The sequence below is a fragment of the Moschus berezovskii genome, chromosome 6 (assembly GCF_049115385.1).
Source record: "Moschus berezovskii isolate FMDL1 chromosome 6, NW_MosBer_1.0, whole genome shotgun sequence".
NCBI classification, from domain to species: Eukaryota; Metazoa; Chordata; class Mammalia; order Artiodactyla; family Moschidae; genus Moschus; species Moschus berezovskii.
The window spans coordinates 48,767,650-48,790,200 of record NC_142465.1 but is presented as its reverse complement, the minus strand read 5'-3'; the positions used below and the strand labels follow the sequence as shown (position 1 = coordinate 48,790,200).

The window sequence follows — 22,551 nt, the reverse complement described above, 5'->3', positions numbered from 1 at the left end:
AACGGTATTTTTCACAGAGCTAGAAAATATAATTTAAAAATTTTGTGGAAATACAAGAAACCTCGAATAGCCAAAGCAATCTTGAGAAAGAAGAATGGAACTGGAGGAATCAACATGCTGGACTTCAGGCTCTACTACAAAGCCACAGTCATCAAGACAGTATGGTACTGGCACTAAGACAGAAATACAGATCAATGGAACAAAATAGAAAGCCCAAAGATAAATCCACACACCTATGGACACCTTACCTTTGATAAAGGAGGCAAGAAAATGGAGAAAAGACAATCTCTTTAACAAGTGGTGCTGGGAAAACTGGTCAACCACTTGTAAAAGAATGAAACTAGAACACTGTATAACACCATACACAAAAATAAACTCAAAATGGATTAAAGATCTAAACGTAAGACCAGAAACTATAAAACTCCTAGAGAAGAACATAGGCAAAACACTTTCTGACAACATAAATCACAGCAGGATCCTCCATAACCCGCCTCCTAGAATATTGGAAATAAAAGCAAAAATAAACAAATGGGACCTAACGAAAATTAAAAGTTCTGCACAACAAAGGAAACTATAAGCAAGGTGAAAAACAGCCTTAAGAATGGGAGAAAATAATAGCAAACTGACAAAGCAACTGACAAAGAATTAATCTCAAAAATATACAAGCAACTCCTGCAGCTCAATTCCAGAAAAATAAATGACCCAATCAAAAAATGAGCCACAGAACTAAACTAGACATTTCTCCAAAGAAGACATACAGATGGCTAACAAACACATGAAAAGATGCTCCACATCACTCATTATCAAAGAAATGCAAATCAAAACCACAATGAGGTACAATTTCAGACCAGTCAGAATGGCTGCTATCCAAAAGTCGACAAGCAATAAATGCTGGAGAGGGTATGGAGGAAAGGGAACCCTCTTACACTGTTGGTGGGAATGCAAACTAGTACAGCCACTATGGAGAACAGTATGGAGATTTCTTAAAAACTGGAAATAGAACTGCCATACAACCCAGAAATCCCACTGCTGGGCATACACACCAAGGAAACCAGAATTGAAAGAGACACATGTATTCCAATGTTCATCGCAGCACTGTTTATAATAGCGAGGACATGGAAGCAACCTAGATGTCCATCTGCAGACGAATGGATAAGAAAGCTTTGGTACATATACACAATGGAGTATTACTCAGTCATTAAAAAGAATACATCTGAATCAGTTTTAATGAGGTGGATGACACTGGAGCCTACTCTACAGAGTGAAGCAAGCCAGAAAGAAAAACACCAATACAGTATACTGACACATATATATGGAATTTAGAAAAACACCACCCTTATGGCAGAAAGTGAAGAGGAACTAAAAAGCCTCTTGATGAACGTGAAAGAGCAGAGTGAAAAAGTTGGCTTAAAGCTCAACATTCAGAAAACAAAAATCATGGCATCTGATCCCATCACTTCATGGGAAATAGATGGGGAAACAGTGGAAACAGTGTCATATTTTATTTTTGGGGGCTCCAAAGTCACTGCAGATGGTGATTGCAGCCATGAAATTAAAAGATGCTTACTCCTTGGAAGGAAAGTTATGACCAACCTAGATAGCATATTAAAAAGCAGAGACATTACTTTGCCAACAAAGGTCCGTCTCGTCAAGGCTATGGTTTTTCCAGTGGTCATGTATGGATGTGGGAGTTGGACTGTGAAGAAAGCTGATCACCGAAGAATTGATGCTTTTGAACTGTGGTGTTGGAGAAGACTCTTGAGAGTCCCTTGGACTGCAAGGAGATCCAACCAGTCCATTCTAAAGGAGAGCAGTCCTGGGTGTTCATTGGAAGGACTGATGCTAATGCTGAAACTCCAATACTTTGGCCACCTCATGAGAAGATTGACTCACTGGAAAAGACTCTGATGCTGGGAGGGATTGGGGGCAGGAGGAGAAGGAGACGACAGAGAATGAGATGGCTGGATGGCATCACCAACTCGATGGACATGAGTTTGAGTGAACTCTGGGAGTTGGTGCTGGACAGGGAGGCCTGGCATGCTGTGATTCATGGGGTCACAAAGAGTCGGACATGATTGAGTGACTGAATTGAACTGAACTGAACAATAACCCTGTATGCAAGATAGTAAAAGAGACACAGATGTATGGAACAGTCTTCTGGACTCTGTGGGAGAAGGCGAGGGTGGGATGATTTGGGAGAATGGCATTGAAACATGTATATTATCATATGTGAAACGAATCACCAGTCCAGGTTCGATGCATGATACAGGATGCTTGGGGATGGTGCACTGGGATGACCCAGAGGGATGGGATGGGGAGGGAGGTGGGAGGGGTTTTAGGATGGGGAACACATGACACCGGTGGTGGATTCATGTCAATGTATGGCAAAATCAATACAATATTGTAAGGTGATTAGCCTTCAATTAAAATAAATAAATTTATATTAAAAAAAAATACTGCAGTGAGTTGCCATGCCCTCCTCCAGGGGATCTTTCTGACCCAGGGATTGAACCTACATCTCTTAAGTCTCCTACATTGGCAAACAGGTTCTTAATCATTAGCGCTACCTGGGAAGTAAGGAGATTGAATGTAATCAAAAGCTTCCCAATGAACAAAAGCCTAGGACCAGGAAGGCTCACTGGTGAATTCTACCAAGCATTCAAAGTGGAACTAATACCAGTCTTTCTCAAACTCTTCCAAATGTAGAAAAGAAGAAACACTTCCAAACTCATTTTATAAGGTCAGCATTACCCTCATACCAAAACCAAATAAGTACACCACAAGAAAAGGAAATTACAGGCCAAAATCCCTGACAAATATAGAGCAAAAATCCTCAACAAAATATTAGCAAACTGAATTCAGCAACACATTAAAAGATACATAATCCATGATCCTTAGCATAAGGATGTAAGAATGGTTCAATATACTCAAATCAATCGTGATACACCACATTAACAAAATGAAGGGTAAAACATGATCATTTCAATTGATGCAGAAAAAGAATTTGATAAATAAAATTAAACATCCTTTACGATAAAAATTTTCATTGTGGGTATAGAGGAAACAGTGTACCTCAACATAAAAAGTCATAGGTGACAAGTCCACAGCCACCATCCTCTTAAATGATGAAACACTGAAAACTTACCCCCTAAGATGAGGAACAAGACAAAGATGACAACTCTTGCCAGTTAAGACTTGGTGCATTTACAGTTATGGCCCAGATTTAATTCAAAGTCGGGGAACTAAGATTCTGCAAGCTGTACATTGCAGCAGGAGAAAAAAAAAAGAGAGAGAGACCAGAATATGAAGAAACGGAAACACTTGCGCACTGTTGGTGGGAATGTAAATTAGTATAGTCACTATGGAAAACAGTATGGAGTTCCTCAAAAAATTAAAAATACAACTACCATATGATACAGCAATCCTACTGCTGGATATTAATCTGGGAAAAAATGCTAATTTGAAATCCCATTTTCATTGCAACATTATTTATAATAGCCAAGGTGTGGAAACAATCTATGTATCTTTCAATGGATGAATGGAAAGAGAAGATGTACTATGGACAGAGGTTCGTGACATTGTACAGGAGACAGGAATTAAGACCATCCCCAAGAAAAAGAAAGGCAAAAAAGCAAAATGGCTGTCTAAGGAAGCCTTACAAATAGCTGTGAAAAGAAGGAAAGTGAAAAGCAAAGGAGAAAAGGAGAGATAAACCCATTTGAATGCAGAGTTCCAAAAAATAGAAATGAGAAATAAGAAAGTCTTCCTCAATGATCAGTGCAAAAAAAAAGAGGAAAACAATAGAATGGGAAAGACTAGAGATCTCTTCAAGAAAATTAGAGATACCAAGGGAACATTTCATGCAAAGATGGGCTCAATAAAGGAAAGAAATGGTAGGGAACTAACAGAAACAGAGGATATTAAGAAGGGGTGGCAAGAACACACAGAAGAACTGTACAAAAAAGATCTTCATGACCAAGATAATCACGATGGTGTGATCACTCACCTAGAGCCAGACATCCTGGAATGTGAAGTCAAGTGGGTCTTAGAAAGCATCACTATGAACAAAGCTAGTGGAGGTGACGGAATTCCAGGTGAGCTGTTTCAAATCCTGAAAGATGATGCTGTGAAAGTGCTGTACTCAATATGCCAGCAAATTTGGAAAACTCAGCAGTGGCCACAGAACTGAAAAAGTCAGTTTTCATTCCAATCCCAAAGAAAGGCAATGCCAAAGAATGCTCAAACTACCACACAATTGCACTCATCTCACACGCTAGTAAAGTCATGCTCAAAATTCTCCAAGCCAGGTTTCAGCAATACGTGAACCGTGAACTTCCAGATGTTCAGGCTGGTTTTAGAAAAGGCAGAGGAACCAGAGATCAAATTGCCAACATCCGCTGGATCATGGAGAAAGCAAGAGAGTTCCAGAAAAACATCTATTTCTGCTTTATTGACTATGCCAAAGCCTTTGACTGTATGGATCACAATCAACTGTGGAACATTCTGAAAGAGATGGGAATCCCAGACCACCTGACCTGCCTCTTGAGAAACCTGTATGCAGGTCAGGAAGCAACAGTTAGAACTGGACATGAAACAACAGACTGGTTCTAAATAGGAAAAGGAGTATGTCAAGGCTGTATATTGTCACCCTGTTTATTGAACTTATATGCAGAGTACATCATGAGGAACGCTGGGCTGGAAGAAGCACAAGCTGGAATCAAGATTGCTGGGAGAAGTATCAATAACCTCAGATATGCAGATGACACCATCCTTATGGAAGAAAGTGAAGAAGAACTAAAGAGCCTCTTGATGAAGGTGAAAGAGGAGAGTGAAAATGTTGGCTTAAAGCTCAACATTTGGAAAACTAAGATCATGGCATTTGGTCCCATCACTTCATGGCAAATAGATGGGGAAACAGTGGAAACAGTGGCTGACTTTATTTTTCTGGGCTCCAAAATCACTGCAGATGGTGATTGCAGCCATGAAATTAAAAGATGCTTACTCCTTGGAAGGAAAGTTATGACCAACCTAGATAGCATATTAAAAAGCAGAGACATTAGTCAACAAAGGTTCGTCTATTCAGGCTATGGTTTTTCCAGTAGTCATGTATGGATGTGAGAGTTGGACTATAAAGAAAACTGAGCACCGAAGAATTGATGCTTTTGAACTGTAGTGTTGGAGAAGACTCTTAAGAGTCCCTTGGACTGCAAGCAGATCCAACCAGTCCATCCTAAAGGAGATCAATCCTGGGTGTTCACTGGAGGTACTGATGTTGAAGCTGAAACTTCAGTACCTTGGCCATGTGATGTGAAGTGCTGACTCATTGGAAAAGACCCTGATGCTGGGAAAGATTGAGGGCAGGAGGAGAAGGGGACGACAGCGGAGAAGATGGTTGGATGGCATCATCGACTCAATTGACATGGGTTTGGGCAGACTCCGGGAGTTGGTGATGGACAGGGAGGCCTGGCGTGCTGGAATTCACGGGGTCTCAAAGAGTCGGACACAACTGTGAGACTGAACTGAACTGAGTATATATGTACATATATACACAATGGAGTTCTATTCTGCCATTAAAAAAAAAGAAATCTTGCACTTGTGACAATATGGATAGACATTGAGGGCATGTATGGATGTGAGAGTTGGACTATAAATAAAGCTGAATGGCGAAGAATTGATGCTTTTGAACCGTGGTGTTGGAGAAGACTCTTGAGAGTCCCTTGGACTGCAAGGAGATCCAACCAGTCCATCCTAAAGGAGATCAATCCTGGGTGTTCATCGGAAGGACTGATGTTGAAGCTGAAATTCCAATACTTTGGCCACGTGATGGGAAGAGCTGACTCACTGGAAAAGACTCTGATGCTGGGAAAGATTGAAGGCAGGAGGAGAAGCAGACGACAGAGGATGAGATGGTTGGATGGCATCACCGACTCAATGGACATGAGTTTGGGCAGACTCCGGGAGTTGGTGATGGACAGGGAGGCCTGGCGTGCTGCAGTTCATGGTGTCACAAAGAGTCGGACACAACTGAGTGACTGAACTGAACTGATTTGAGGGCATTATGTTAAGTGAAACTAGTCAGAGAAAGACAAATACTTTATGAACCAACAGGGACTCCCTGGTGTTCCAGTGGTTAAGAGTCCACTATCCCACTGCAAGGGTCCAGGCTGGATCCTTGGTCAGGAAACTGATCCCACATGACGCCATTTTTAAAAAAAAGATCCCAAATGTTGCAACTAAAGATTTCACATGCCCCAGTGAAGACTGAAGATATCAAAGGCCACAACAAAGACCGGCATGGCCTAAATAAACAAACAACAACAGGAAAGAAAACCAAGCTTCTACGTTTAGAGAACAGATGAATGGTTGCCAGAAGTCGGGGAAGGGGATGGGGAGTGGGAGAAATAGGTGAAGGGGGTCCAAAGGTACCAACTTCCAGTTACAAAACAAGTCATGGGGATGTGACATACAGCACAGTGACTATAGTTAACTCTATTGCATATTTAAATTTGCTAAGAGAACATGTTTAATGTCCTAAACACAAGAAAAAAATTTTTGTAACTAGGTATGGCAATGTATTCCAAAGAATAGCAAGGAGAGATAAGAAAGCCTTCCTCAGTGATCAATGCAAAGAAATAGAGGAAAACAACAGAATAGGAAAAACAAGAGAGCTCTTCAAGAAAATTAGAGATTCCAAGGGAACTTTTCATGCAAAGATGGGCTCGATAAAGGACAGAAATGGTATGGACCTAACAGAAGCAGAAGATATTAAGAAGAGGTGGCAGGAATACACAGAAGAACTGTACAAAAAAGATCTTCACGACCAAGATAGTCACGATAATGTGATCACTGACCTAGAGCCAGACATCTTGGAATGTGAAGTCAAGTGGGCCTTAGAAAGCATCACTACGAACAAAGCTAGTGGTGGTGATGGAATTCCAGTTGAGCTATTTCAAGTCTTGAAAGATGATGCTGTGAAAGTGCTGCACTCAATATGCCAGCAGATTTGGAAAACTCAGCAGTGGCCACAGGACTGGAAGAGGTCAGTCTTCATTCCAATCCCAAAGAAAGGCAATGCCAAAGAATGCTCAAACTACCGCACAATTGCACTCATCTCACACGCTAGTAAAGTCATGCTCAAAATTCTCCAAGCCAGGCTTCAGCAGTATGTAAACCGTGAACTCCCAGATGTTCAAGCAGGTTTTAGAAAAGGCAGAGGCACCAGAGATCAAATTGCCAACATCCGCTGGATCATGGAGAAAGCAAGAGAGTTTCAGAAAAACATCTATTTTTGCTTCATTGACTATGCCAAAGCCTTTGACTGTGTGGATCACAATAAACTGTGGAACATTCTGAAAGAGATGGGAATCCCAGACCACCTGACCTGCCTCTTGAGAAACCTGTATGCAGGTCAGGAAGCAACAGTTAGAACCGGTCATGGAACAACAGACTGGTTCCAAATAGGAAAAGGAGTGCGTCAAGGTTGTATATTGTCACCTTGCTTATTTAACTTATATGCAGAGTACATCATGAGGAACGCTGGGCTGGAAGAAGCACAAGCTGGAATCAAGATTGCTGGGAGAAATATCAATAACCTCAGATATGCAGATGACACTACCCTTATGGCAGAAAGTGAAGAGGAACTCAAAAGCCTCTTGATGAAAGTGAAAGAGGAGAGTGAAAAGGTTGGCTTGAAGCTCAACATTCAGAAAACAAAGATCATGGCATCTGGTCCCATCACTTCATGGGAAATAGATGGAAAAACAGTGGAAACAGTGTCAGACTTTGTTTTTTTGGGCTCCAAAATCACTGCAGATGCTGATTGCAGCCATGAAATTAAAAGACGCTTGCTCCTTGGAAGGAAAGTTATGACCAACCTTGATAGTATATTAAAAAGCAGAGACATTACTTTGCCGACCAAGGTCCGTCTAGTCAAGGCAATGGTTTTTCCCGTGGTCATGTATGGATGTGAGAGTTGGACTGTGAAGAAAGCTGATCGCCGAAGAATCGATGCTTTTGAACTGTGGTGTTGGAGAAGACTCTTGAGAGTCCCTTATACTGCAAGGAGATCCAACCAGTCCATTCTAAAGGAGATCAATCCTGGATGTTCATTGGAGGGACTGATGCTAAAGCTGAAACTGCAATACTTTGGCCACCTCATGCGACGAGTTGACTCACTGGAAAAGACTCTGATGCTGGGAAAGGTTGGGGGCGGGAGGAGAAGGGGACGACGGAGAATGAGATGGCTGGATGGCATCACCGACTCTGTGGACATGAGTTTGAGTGTACTCCGGGAGTTGGTGATGGACAGGGAGGCCTGGCGTGCTGTGATTCATGGGGTCGCGGAGAGTCGGACACGACTGAGCGACTGAACTGAACTGATGGCAATGTATGACTAATATAATGACCAAACCTGATTTACCAAGAGAAACTGGGGACAAACCTTTTGTCAAAACCTATCCATTGTAGGTACCTGGACAGGGCAAAGCTGTCCGTGGTAGAGGCTCAACTTGTCTTTGCGGTCTCTCTCTCTGCCCCTGATACAAGGCCCATTGGTGTATTCAGTCCCCTGTTATACGAGTACCCATCATGGACTAACTACAATTGCTTTGTTTCTTAACTTGACATTTTAAGAAAGTCGATCATATAAAATGATCAACAGCCTTGTATCCAAGTCCAACTAAAATCCAATTAGCCACTGTCAAGGCACAGGGTCCTTTCCAGAGATAAATGAAGCAGGCAGGGAGTCTCTTTGCAACCTGGCCATTATTCTCAATGTGGAAGTAATTTGTTTAAAGAGAGAGAACTGTACACGTAGATATTTCCTTTCAATCTATCAAATACTCTGCAGAGCTCTAAGATTTATGGTTAATATTTGAAAAATCATGGGGTACTTGTTAAGGCAGCAGATTCTCAGGGTTTAGTGGTAGCTTTGGAGTGGAGTATAGAAAAATCTTCCTTTTAAAAATCACCTCTAGTAATTCTGCAGGTGGTCCATAAAGAAACAGAGTAATAGCTTCATTTTAGTCTTGAAATATCATCCAACAAATCATAGACACCGCCCTTTTCCAACTACTAGCTTCATAGCAACTTTTCTCCCGAGACCTACTATGCCTCTGCTTGGATCACCTTACTTGCAAAAGAACAAAAATTTTAAAAGCAAGATGCGGGTGGAGGGTGACACAGATATGACACAGGGGACAGGAATATCATTCCTGGCCTCATCCACACCCTGCACACTAACTCTTTGTCTTCCCTAAAGCACATACCCTTCCCCAGCACACAAAATCCCACAGAAAGTTTATCTGGAACAAAGGCAATGAGATTTGGGCTTTCCTGAAGGCTGACAAACAAGTTCTCAATTTCTAAGTATCTCAGAAGTACTTTCTTGTGTATTCTCAGACAAGCATCTTTTATCAGTCACACAGAAAATAACATGCTCAGTTTTACTGAAAAGTGGTGGACAAGGAACATTTTCCTTGAGAGATCACAAATGCAAGAAAAAGATTTGAATTTAAGTTGTTGCCTCCCATAATTCAAGGATTCTAACTTGTGGCAAGATGCCTCAGGGTGTTGTTCCAGAACAACTAGAACTTTAGCAAATTTTCTCACTTGAAAATCAGAACATCCTCTCAATTAGAGTCTCCTAGAACTCCACTTCAGAGAAAAGGAATGGCACAGGGTTTAATTAATCTCCTGTGTCCACACAGGGTGGCTAAAATGAGGGGAGGGTGCACATACTAGGCAACAAGCAGACCTGTGGCTGCTGAAGACAGAGGAGCATTCATGGTAAGCCTCCTAGCTTAGAAAGATTAAAATCAACTCTCCTAGATAAAGGAACTCTCTCCCAGACACAAAGCCAAAACCCAGCTGCTTCTGAAATTTACAGAATCCTGATGTTTTCTGTTTGTGTGCAAACTTATAAAAATGCCAAATACTCACCTTTCTCAGAAAGAGGAAGAGGAGATTTCTGAGTTCAACAGCCACCAAATGTGTAACAAATAACTTTGGAAACTTTAAGATCAGAAGGTCTGTCGTCTACCTGGTCATTCTCACCTTGTAGAATTAAAGAGAAAGATCTGCCAAAAAACAAACCAAAATGAAACCAAAACCCAAAAACTCCCCCAAATCCAAAACAACAAAAATTAAAAAAACCCAAAAACCTACAGATGGAATTAATTCAGTTCACTTGACAGTTATTTATCCTGCCCACTTCTTTCCAGCACCATTTCAATCACCACCACCCTGGCCCCTTTTCTCCCCCAGTCCTTATACAGCTGTTTTCTTAATTAAGCACTGAATTAAGCAAGTAGTGATTCACTCCAGACAAGGGTATGCTTTCAAGAATCTGCATACTCAGTTTCCTGTGTTTCTTTGGAGAGGCTCATTCTTGATGAGGAAGAAAGTATGTGGTGGCTCCTGGGAACTGTGATTTACCCTGGAGCTATTCTTCTCCTGGATCCAGGGAATTCCCCTACTAACAATGAGCACAATGAACACAGGGTTTGATTATCTGCCCTGTCAGCTTCTTGCATGCAACAGAACCTATAAACAAAAATACAGGTAGGTGTGTCCTTCTATGGAACTTAGTATAACCACTTAAATGGAATGCTAAATGTACAGCAACAATAAAAGGAACGATGATAGAGCACTTTGACATCAAGACTGTCCTTCCATTTCCCACAGATCCCAACTGCTTTCAGATGAACTGCCCATTAGAGGCATTCTGATGGGCCCTTATTAGGTGGTTTTACTGAAAAACTGGGTAGAGCTTACAGAAAGCAGTGCACGAGCAGGGTGGCCTTTTACTCACTCCCAGAAGGGCCATGGGCAAGTTGCTGAACTTCAGTGGGTTTCTGTTTCCTCATCTGTAAAATGGGGATGTTGACAATACCTTTTTCAAGGGGAGAAAGTAAGTTAATACATATTAAGCTTTTTAGCATAATGCCTGGAACATGGCAAGCCCTGTGTCTGAATTTGCTATTATAATACAGAAAATCCCCAACTTCATGATGGCTAAAGGTTTTTCAACTTCACAACGGTGTGGAAGTGGTATGCATTCAGCAGAGAATATACTTGGAGTTTGAAATGTGATCTTGTCCCAGACTAGTGACATTTTTTGTTTATGAGGGTAAACAACCAATATACTTATAACCATTTTGTACCCAGACTGCCATTCTGTTTTCCATTTTCAGGAGCATATTCAATACATTACATGAGATATTCAACACTTTATTCTAAAATAGGCTTTGTGTCAGATGATTTTGCCTGACTCTAGGCTAATGTATGCATTCCAGCAAAGTTTAAGGTATGCTGATCAGAACTATGATGTTTGGTAGGTTAGGTGTATAGAATGCATTTTTTACTTTATTTCTCATTTATGATGGTTTTATGTCTGTCTTTTTGTGAACCCATGGGCTGTAGCCCGCCAGGTTCCTCTGTCCATAGAATTCTCCAGGCAAGAATACTGGAGTGGATTGCCATTTCCTTTTCCAGGGGATTTTTCCCACCCAGGGATTGAACCTGGGTCTCCCTTGTTGCAGGCAGATTCTTTACTTTACCTTCAGAGAAGTCCAGTGTCAGAATGTTACCCCACAGTAAATCAACGAAGATCTGTATATAAACTCCCCTCTTCTTTCAAAAACACAAAACTCCTGATTAAAAATCACCTGGCAGAGGCTCAGAATAGTATAAATTCATGAGAACTAATCTTGAAACAAGAATATTCACTTAGACAATTCTCAGCTGGTAGGCAATGGCAACCCACTCCAGTACTCTTGCCTGGAAAATCCCATGGACGGAGGAGCCTGGTGGGCTGCAGTCCATGGGGTCGCTAAGAGTAGGACTCGACTGAGCGTCTTCATTTTCACTTTTCATTTTCACGCATTGGAGAAGGAAATGGAAACCCACTCCAGTGTTCTTGCCTGGAGAATCCCAGGGACGGCGGAGCCTGGTGGGCTTCCGTCTACGTGGTCGCACAGAGTCGGACACAACTGAAGCGACTTAGCAGCAGCAGCAAATTCCTAGGGCAGGAAGCGAACTCCCTTTAAGAGATTAAAAATCCTAAAACATTCCCACTGCACCTTGGGCCGAACTTAGAACAGTTTTTAAAGATACTGAAGAGAACAGTTATATTCTTATAACTATTAAGCAAAAATTTATTATTGTTTTTCAGTAGCTAAGTTGTGTCTGGCTCTCCAATGCCATGGACTGTAACCCGCTCGGCTCCTCTGTCCTTAGAGTTCTCCCAGCAAGAATATAGAGTGAGTTCCCATTTCCTTCTCTAGTTAAGCGAGAATAGTTGGATATAAATGCTGTTTCTGGCAGATGGAACAAGTTAAGTTTACCCACTCAGTTGGCTGAAACCTTTTACCAATATTTATGGGAAGACTTTTTAAGATTTTTACTTGCCTTTTTTTAAAATTTATTTTTAAATGGGGGAAAATTGCTTTACAATGTTGTATTGGTTTTTGTTGTGAGTTGACTCACTGGAAAAGACTCTGATGCTGGGAGGGATTGGGGGCAGGAGGTGAAGGGGACGACAGAGAATGAGATGGCTGGATGGCATCACCAACTCGATGGACATGAGTTTGAGTGAACACCAGGAGTTGGTGATGGACAGGGAGGCCTGGCGTGCTGTGATTCATGGGGTTGCAAAGAGTCGGACACAACTGAGCGACTGAACTAAATGCAAGTCAGCCATAATTATACATATATCATCTCCCTCTTGAACTCAGAATTATTCTTCTCCACAGAAATCTTTAGTAAAAGGCGAAAGATTTTTATGATAGGAAGAGAAACCAGAGTATTAACTTGTCTTTAATAGATATCTTATCAGGGACCTGGCAAGGAAGCTTTTGGCATAGGAGTTATGGAAATATTAAATAGCATTTTGCTTTTTAAAATCTGTTTTTTTTTTTCAAGTCCCAAGATTGTTTTAGCCAACAATTATCTTTTTGAATGCCTACATTTCAAAGATATAAGAATAATGTTTCAAGGGATTAGGGATTGTAGATTTTATCTAAGAAGGAAGTCAGGGACATATTTATTTGCCTGTTAGCAGAAATCCAAGATAATTGCTATAATCTTTTTCTTTTCTTTAATGGTAGGAAGATTAGTTCAGTATTTTTTGTGTGTGAAGTGCCATCCCCAAATACACAAAGGTCTGGACCTGGTAGGTTCTGCTTACAGAGTAAGGGACAATAAATCAAGCTTTTCTGTAAATTTTCTGGACCTCTGTTAAAGTAGTTTTCTGGCTATCAGTATTTACATAAGTTTTACACTGACTGAGTGCCATCTGTAGTTCTTAACATTTGTTCTCTGATCTTCCCCTCCCAATCTTGTAAAAGCGATAAGAGCCTGTTATAACTTTATTAAGACAAACTCCCCTGACAGCTAGCCTGGTTGGACAAAGAGAAGCTTGCCTGTAACTTCATATCTTAGGCTTCTAGCTGGCTGGCTAGCTGCTAATACAAGCCTGACAGACCACCTGCATCACCCAAGTGGCAGAAACCAGAGGGAATATTCTCACTCGTTACAAAAGTTCTCAGTATATAAAACAAGACAAACAGAGATTCTCTTCTTATGGTTTTTCATCCTTATGACAAATGAGAGAGATAAAGGAAAGCATGACTCTTTCAGGGAGGCTAAGAATCAATAACCATAGGTGTTGATGACCAAAAACCAATTCACAAGAGTCACAATTCAAGATCTGTTTTCACAAATGTTTTTCTCCTGCCACTGTGAATTTGTAAAGGAAGGGACAAGGAGAAAGTTTATCCTCCTCTCTTGACTGTGCACTACAGGCAGAGAGCTGGGAGACTGTTGTTGTTGTTGTTGTTGTTCAATAGCTCAGTCGTGTCCAACTCTTTGTGACTGTTTATGGTCTACAGCATGCCAGGCTTCCCTGTCCATCATCAACTCTCGGAGTTTGCTCAAACTCATGTCCAGTGAGTTGGTGATGCCATCCAACTATCTCATCTTCTGTCATCCCCTTCTCCTCCTGCTTTCAATCTTTCTCAGCATCAGTGTCTTTACCAAGGAATCAGCTCTATGCATCAGGCGGCCAAAGCATTGGAGCTTCAGCTTCAGCATCAGTCCTTCCAATGAATATTCAGGGTTGATTTCCTTTAAGATTGAGTGGTTTGATCTCTTTGCTGTCTAAGGGACTCTCAAATGTCTTCTCCAGCATAGTTCAAAGGCATCAGTTCTTTGGCACTCAGCCATTTTTAGTGTCCATCTCTCACATCCATACATGACTACTGGAAAACCATAGCTTTGACTATAAGGACATTTGTAGGCAAAGTAATGTCTCTGTTTTGTAATATGTTGCCTAGGTTTGTCTTGCTTTTCTTCCAAGGAGTAAGCATCTTTTAATTTCATGGCTGCAGTCACCGTCCACAGTGATTTTGGAGCCCAAGAAAATAAAGTCAGTCACTGTTTCCATTGTTTCCCCATCTATTTCCCATGAAGTGATGGGACCGGATGCCATGATCTTAGATTTTTGAGTGTTGACTTTTAAGCCAGCTTTTTCACTCTTCTCTTTAGCCTTCATCAAGAGGCTCTTTAGTTCCTCTTCACTTTCTGCCATAAGGGTAGTGTCATCTGCATATCTGCAGTTATTGATATTTCTCCCAGCAATCTTGATTCCAGCTTGTGCTTCATCCAGCCTGGCATTTCACATGATGCACTGTGCATATAAGTGAAATAAGCAGGGTGACAGTTTACAGCCTTGACGTACTGCTTTGAACCAGTCCGTTGTTCAAAATATGTCCAGGAGACTGACATGGTAAGAATTCTTACTTTCTGCTGGTCTGTTGTCAGTTATCCCAAATCTCAACTGCAGTCTCCAGGGAGAGTGGAGTGTTCCAGTCTTTCACTGTCTTATCCTCATCACTACAAAATGTACATGAGGAAAACATTGTTTCCTTTTACCATTTTACGGTTTTTGACTGGGGCTCTGTAACAAAAAATTAAGAGAAAAGCAAACATGTTTATTCACATGTACCTTTCATACATACTTATGAGAAATACAGGCAGCAGTAACTCATAAATATGGCTACAACCGGGATTTACAGATTATCGTATTATTAGAGATATCTAATATCTAATAAATTATTAGAGTAGCAACAAGACAAAGGAAAAGAGTTCTAGCTTCAAGGGTGGCAGACTGTGGGATGATAAATACATTAGAAGCTAATGGAAGATACTAGCTATTCAGTCGGAGAAGGCAATGGCACCCCACTCCAGTACCCTTGCCTGGAAAATCCCATGGACGGAGGAGTCTGGTAGGCTGCAGTCCATGGGGTCGCGAAGAGTCAGACTTGACTGAGTGACTTCACTTTCACTTTTCACTTTCATGCATTGGAGAAGGAAATGGCAACCCACGCCAGTGTTCTTGCCTGGAGAATCCCAGGGATGGCGGAGCCTGGTGGGCTGTCGTCTGTGGGGTCGCACAGAGTCGGACACGACTGAAGTGACTTAGCAGCAGCAGCAGCAGCTACTCAGTAAATGTTGTTTTGTCAGTCCTCTAATGCTGTCTTGCGGCTGATAAGTGTCAATAGTTGTTGGCGATTAATATCTGCACAAATTTATGTTCTGCTTTTAGGAAACTAGGGGGAGGGCAGAGAATTTTTCTTGGATCTCCTTCTTTTCAATTGCCTTCAGCTCAAAATAATCCTTATGCCAGAGGGGAAGATTTGGGGTGCATATTCCGTTATCCCTCTGAAGGTTTTACTGTTATTTTGCTTTGCAATGACCTTTTATGTTCTAACATGGAAATGTGAAGTAAGGCATTGTCAGAAAGGAGTTAGGAATGTTGCTCTAGTGAGCTTACTTATCATAGTAAAACACTGATTCATAAATTAAGAATTTACAATAGACGCCAAAAAAGTTAGTAGAGGAATCTGGTTGAACAACATGGTGAGGTGCTACATACTTATCAGAACATCAGGCAGTGTGTCATGTTGTTCTGTGGAAAAAATATATATATAAAACAATTTCAAGTGAAAAAGATGAAGACTACAGAGTGAAAGCACATAAAACAATGTGATGAAAAAAAAAAATTAGTGAAAGATTTGAGCTCATTTTCAGTTGTGTAAAACATTCAGGTTTTTTTTCTTTATAGTTGCTCAAATTTATATTTAAATAGGACGAAGTTCCTCTTTGGGCTATAGTGCTAATCCCAGTTCTTCCTGAGCAAGGTTGTTAAGCAATCTCATTTTATTATTTTCTTGCAGGTTAATACTTAGGATATCAGCATATTCCTTTAAACACAAGGAAGAAAACTTTTAAAGTCAGTGGACCAAAACACAGGCCCTGCTTTCCACATGTCTCCAAGGGTGGAGCCCCAAACTGGTCAGAGAAGAGGGAAGTGAAAAGATGTTAAATACCAAGTCCAGCTCTCCCTGGTCAGCCTGGACGTCTGGCTTCTCAGTCAACATGAAGACTGTCCTCATTCTGGGGCTTCTCCTCCTTTCTGTTGCTGTCCAGGGCAAGAAATTTCAGAGGTGTGAGCTTGCCAGAACTCTGAAGAAACTTGGATTGGCTGGCTACAAGGGAGTTAGCCTGGCAAACTGTAAGTCAACTATTCTTTCTCCTTCCAAATAGATAGTTAGCTAGGTGTGGAACAGATGCTAATAGAGGATGAATAATAAGGGATATTATGTGAATGGACATTTCTTATTTCTTGGCGGGTTTGTACATTTACAATGGTTAAAACATCAATGGTTCCTCGAGAATCAGATGTACCAAGTAAACGATTGAAGCATAGGAGGGTTAAATTCTATACAATTAGAAGCATGCCAGGTCCCACTGTACTCCTCTAGTGCCACTAAATTTACCAGCTGGCATATGGAGGCTGACTATAAGAAATATTTCAGCACCTGAGATATGTCTGTCAAACCCTTGGTGTTTGACTCTAGCCATTTCCAGTGTGGAACTTGAGTTCTGCAAGCCTGAGTAAGGCAGTATTTTCTCATTTTTAATCCCCCTACTATGACATTGGGCAAAGTTTTTATAGATTTCCTTTAGAACTCTTTAAAACAGGGACAGACCCTCAATCAGTATTTATATAAGGATCCCTGAAATGCAGCCTGAAAGACATTTCATTATTCTTACTCCAGTTAATGAATTATTTTTATTTCCACAAAATTCAAGATGTGTGCTAAGGAAAAGTGACTGTGTATTTTAGTCCATATTTGTCAATGTCATCACTGTATTTTTCAGAACGAATTCAGACATTTCCCCTCCATAACTATTTTTGAATGAATGAGTAACTGGCTAGATGGATGGATGGATAACATAGTCTTTCCTATTCTATGACTCTTTTCTGGATTCTAATTTGATATCCAAATTCAACTTTAGGTATCATAAGAAATTTTTTTTTCTCTCAAAAACTCCTTATTTTTCCTGATAAAAGTATTTTTCCATTAGTGTATGCATATACTACTAATTGGGCTTCCCAGGTGGCGCAGCAGTAAAGAATCCAACTGCTGATGCAGGAGACACAAGAGACATGGATTTTAAGACCTGGGTTGAGAAGATCCCCTGGAGGAGGGCATGGCCACCCACTCCAGTATTCCTGCGTGGGAAAATCCCATGGACAGAAGAGCCTGGCAGGCTACAGTCCATGGTGTTGAATAGAGTCGGACATGACTGAAGTGACTTACCTCACACATATGCTGCTAATGACTGAATCCACTCAACTCAGTTGATTTTTCTATTCTAGGCTGAATCTTATGTGACGGATGGGAGCAGAAGGGTAATAGCAACGGAGGAAACATCTATTTTAATATTTTTAAAAATTAAAATATGAAAAATTGTTTCATTAGTATTAACAAACATTTTGCTATGAAAAGAATTCTCTTAAGGGCCCTTTAACATGAAAGTGTTACAATTTTTTACAAGTAAAATACATCTTTATACTTATAAAACAAGTTGTTAGCAAAGTAGAATTAAACAGAATTCATGGGGTCGCAAAGAATAGGACATGACTGAGCAACTGAACCGAACTGAACTGAACTATGGAGCGACTGAACCGAACTGAACTGAACTATGCTGTGAAGTATAAGTTATGTCGTGTTGCTGTTTATTACTGTTTTTTTTCAGGGATGTGTTTGGCCAGATGGGAAAGCAATTACAACACACGTGCTACAAACTACAATCATGGAGACAAAAGCACTGATTATGGGATATTTCAAATCAATAGCCGCTGGTGGTGTAACGATGGCAAAACCCCAAGAGCAGTTAACGCCTGTCATATACCCTGCAGCGGTAAGACAAGATAATGTGGAGTGATGGCACAGGACCCCACTGGTTATACCTGTTGGGTTATCCAAAAAGTTCATTCAGGTTTTTCTGTAGACATCTTATGGGAAAACTGGAATGATCCTTTAGATCAAGATTCAATAGAAATAAAAAGATCTTGAAGGGCTCATCAGGGACCTTGAAAAACTCCATCTTAATGTCTTGAAACTCCTTATTTTGCCCCTCATAATTCCTTAAGTAAGAAATTAAAGAGCTGATATCATAAAAGGTTGCTGTTTGCTAACATACAAGAGTTTCTGGAGTGACCTATCACTTCATCATAACTGGATATGTTGATGCTTTGTGGAGAACAATGCCATTCCTCCTACTTTCCTTGTTTGTGGAGGTTTAGGGATAATTTGGTTATAGGGGTTTTTCTTTTTTTTAAATCTACCCTCCTTTATTGGAAAATGAAAGGGTTAGTGATTACCCAAAGAAAGGGAATATGTGTGGTCTTTTTAAAATGTAACTTTTACTTTTCATTATGAAATGTTTTAAATATATGGAAAATTAAAAACATTAGCATAATAAAAATCAATATGCTCACCATATACCTTTACAGTTATTTACATCTTGTCATATTTACTTATTTTATGTATGTGGGGTTTTTCTTGATGAGTGATTTTAAACTGATTTAGAAACATTATGACATTTCATTTCTAAATTCTTTGGCTTGCATCTCCAAAAAATACAGTGCCTTTATAAGCATAATCATTCTAACAAGCTAATTTTCAGATTTGTTTAATTGGGATGAAATAAATAATCTATTGAGTTCCATTTAAAGTAGGGATAACATCAATCTTCAGTGCATAAAATATTGAAAAAATATTGCAAAACTGAGTTATATTTTTAAATATTCAAAATCCTAATAAAAAGATGTCTTTAGGATATTATTTTATATCGTTAATTTATTTTTAAAATATTTTAAAATAATATTTTAAAAATAAAATATTTAAAAATAAAAAATAATATTTTAAAAATATTTTTTACATTATAGAATAACCTGTGGTCATTGAATAGAAATTTTTAATACTGAGATATGCATGACCACTGGTAACTTTTAGTATCCACATCTTTCAGAATCTACATCACTCATGTGAATGAATTAAGGCTATATTATGCACATTTTTATCCACATGCAAACATAAAAGCAATGCGTTTCAACATAACAGAAACTGTTGCTAAATGTACTGCTATACAATTTGCTCTTTATTAAACACAAAATTATTTTTGTTAACAAATACCAGTCTTTATTATTTTTTAAGATGAATAGAGTTACACTGTGTAGATATTCTATAATTTATCAATCCACTTCTTTTTTTAACATTTGTTTATTTTTGGCCATGTGAAGTCTGAGTTGCCACAGGCAGGATCTTCATTGTGCCATGCAGGCGTCTCTCTAGTCGGGATGTGCAGGCTTAGTTGCCCTGCAGCATTTGACATCTTCGTTCCCCCACCAAGGATTGAACCAGCATCCCCTGCACTGGAAAGTGCACTCTTAACCACTGGACCACCAGGGAGTCCCTTAGTCTGTCTCTCACTGTTAAGTACTTAGGCTGCTTCCATTTTCTCCTTTTATATTAACTGCTATGAAACACTTTGTATACACATCTTTGGGCACATACCAATGATTTCTTTAGGATAAATTTCCATTAGGAGAATTGCTGAGTAAAAAACTGCTAGACTGTTTCTGCTTGTTTGTTTTGTTTTTACACTGCCTAGTATAAACAGTTCCTTGTATCACATTAGTTAATAATTCCTGAACATCCACTGACTTTGGTAAATGAGAAACAGAGGGCTTTATTTCATACCAAATGGGATGGAATGAAGAAAGAGTTTTCCTCCAAAATTCACAGAGATATAAGGACTCTTAAAAAATAATATTAGTTGTTCTTTCCTCAGTCTAAGAGAAGAAAGCTGACTGAACCTAAACTTAAAATGAAATTTCTATGAAGATTGTTTCCATTTCTCACCACTTCTTTTTCAGCTTTGCTGAAAGATGACATCACTCAAGCTGTAGCATGTGCAAAGAGGGTTGTCAGTGATCCACAAGGCATTAGAGCATGGTATGTTTTTTTCCCCCTTCCAGTTTTATCGAGATATAATTTACACAGAGCATGGTAAGAGTTTAGGGTATACAGCATAATGATTTGATTTATATTAATCATGAAATGATTATCATAATAAGTTTAGTAAGCATCCTTTATCTCATATAGATAAAAAATCAGAGAAAGAGAAGAAAAAAATTTTGTGTGAAATGAAAAGTGTTAAAATTTAATGTCAGCGTCCTTTCTATATGGATAACATATAGCAATGTTAATTATATTTATCATGTTGTATATTGCACTCTTGTTGTTTAGTTGCTAAGTTGTGTCCAAATCTTTAATGACTCCATGGACTGTAGCCCGCCAGACTTCTCTGTCCATGGGATTTCCCAGGCAGGAATACTGGAGTGGGTTTTCATTTATTCCTCCAGCGGATCTTCCCCACCCAGGGATCGAACCCTCATCTTCTGCATTGCAGGGGATACTTTACCACTGAGCCACCAGCATAGGCCTGTGGTACACTGCATCGCTACTACTATAACTACAAGTCTGTAGTACCTTCCAAAACCTTTGTCCAGTTCCTTACCCCTCACCCCACCTACAAGCCCCTCACCAGGTAACCACAAATCTGACCACTTTCCTATGAGGTTGTTTGTATGTTTGTGTTTGAAGTATAATGGACCTACAACAGGTGTAGATTAGTCTTTAGCATAAGATTAACCGTATGAGTCTTTAGTTTCTCTTACAGAGCACGGTATGTGTTAAGCATTAAAGAGGAGAGCTGATTTATCCTGCTGATGTTAGAGAAGTGAGAGAATATTCCAAAGACTATAGTACGCTACTGAGAATTGAAAATTGCAGCTTTCGATTTATGCTAAACAGTGTATTACATAGAAACAATCTATTTTACCTGATTCAGAATCTTTGACTCTTTTACTACTCAGTTTATTTTAGGGAATTTCTAGAGGTTTTAAGATTGTCTACACCATACCTTGAAATTATTTTTGGATTTAAGTAAATGTGGAGTGCACTTTGCAGTGCTGTTGTGGACTTCGCAAGACTCAACAATTGTGTTCAGCATTCTGTGCTATAGAGTAGGTTTGTGGAGATGTGACATTCCTGGTATATGTATCTCCACTTAATAAACAGCAACATTTGGATCTGTTCGTAGCTTGTATTTCATGTACTGATTAACTATTTTGTTCTTGCAAAGGATTTGAAGTATGTATAACACAATGAAGATATGTTTCAATCTTATTATCATTTGTTTCATCTTTTTCTACAGGGTGGCATGGAAAAACAAATGTCAAAACCGAGATCTCAGGAGTTATGTTCAGGGTTGCGGAGTGTAACTGTGGAGTTTTCTTCTTCAGCTCATTTTGTCTCTTTTTCATATTAAGGAAGTAATCGTTGAGTAAAAGGTTATACTATCATTCTTTCAAACAAATAATGTTTTCACAGAAGCAGGAGCGTGTGGTCTTTCTTCTAAGAGGCTTGGTGTTTACCTCACATGTTTATTGTTTGATATTAGGCCTACAACACTTTTCAGCTTTCTAACAGAACTAATGCTGGTGAATATTTGTCTAAAATCTGCATTATCAAATGTATCTCTAGTACATTTGGTTCTTAATCAAAGGGATAACCCAGACTTAATCTTGAATGATATAAGTACTCCCCAATAGTCAACAAAAATATAACAAAGGAATATCTTCAAGCAAATTGATCTTAGGCAAAGTCACACCTGTGCAGGCATGTGACCTCTCATCTAGTCAGTCAAAAAGAGCAGAACGTCAAATGGCTAAAAATGAAAACAGCCCAAATTAAGAATTTTGTTTTCATAAGTGTGACCTTTGGTTTAAATGTTTTAGTAGAAATGTTGCGTCTACACAGAATTTTAAAAATAAACTCACAATTTATACATCAACCTATTTTAGCCTTTGCAAAGAACTCATTTATGCATCTTGCTGATCCTGAAGGAATATAAAGAAGGATTAGATGAGCTGTTGATTTTCCTTAGCTTTATTAGCTTAAATTCATGCATTATGACTAAATTCAGATGCAGATGAGTTTGCAAGGGTTGAATTAATTGCTATTAAACTGATGTGAAAGTATGCATGTTGTAAAAGAAAAACGTTTTCATTAAAAGCTTTGCAATTCATACTTTGTCTTCCTTTGTTTACAGCCATTTAATGTCTCTGAAGAA

The 22,551-nt window shown here is 39.5% G+C and overlaps 1 protein-coding gene and 1 pseudogene across 1 annotated transcript; one reads left to right on the top strand and one right to left on the bottom strand.

Moving 5' to 3' along the window:
• Positions 1–12,700: 12,700 nt before the first annotated feature.
• On the bottom strand, positions 12,701–12,806 carry LOC129537348 (U5 spliceosomal RNA; annotated as a pseudogene).
• Positions 12,807–16,377: 3,571 nt separating this feature from the next.
• On the top strand, positions 16,378–21,770 carry LOC129535838 (lysozyme C, milk isozyme). The gene is made up of 4 exons (XM_055394502.2): positions 16,378–16,573; positions 18,106–18,270; positions 20,291–20,369; positions 21,634–21,770. Exons 1-4 carry the CDS (start codon positions 16,378–16,380, stop codon positions 21,698–21,700), a joined length of 507 nt encoding a protein of 168 aa, XP_055250477.2. The 3' UTR covers positions 21,701–21,770.
• Positions 21,771–22,551: the final 781 nt, after the last annotated feature.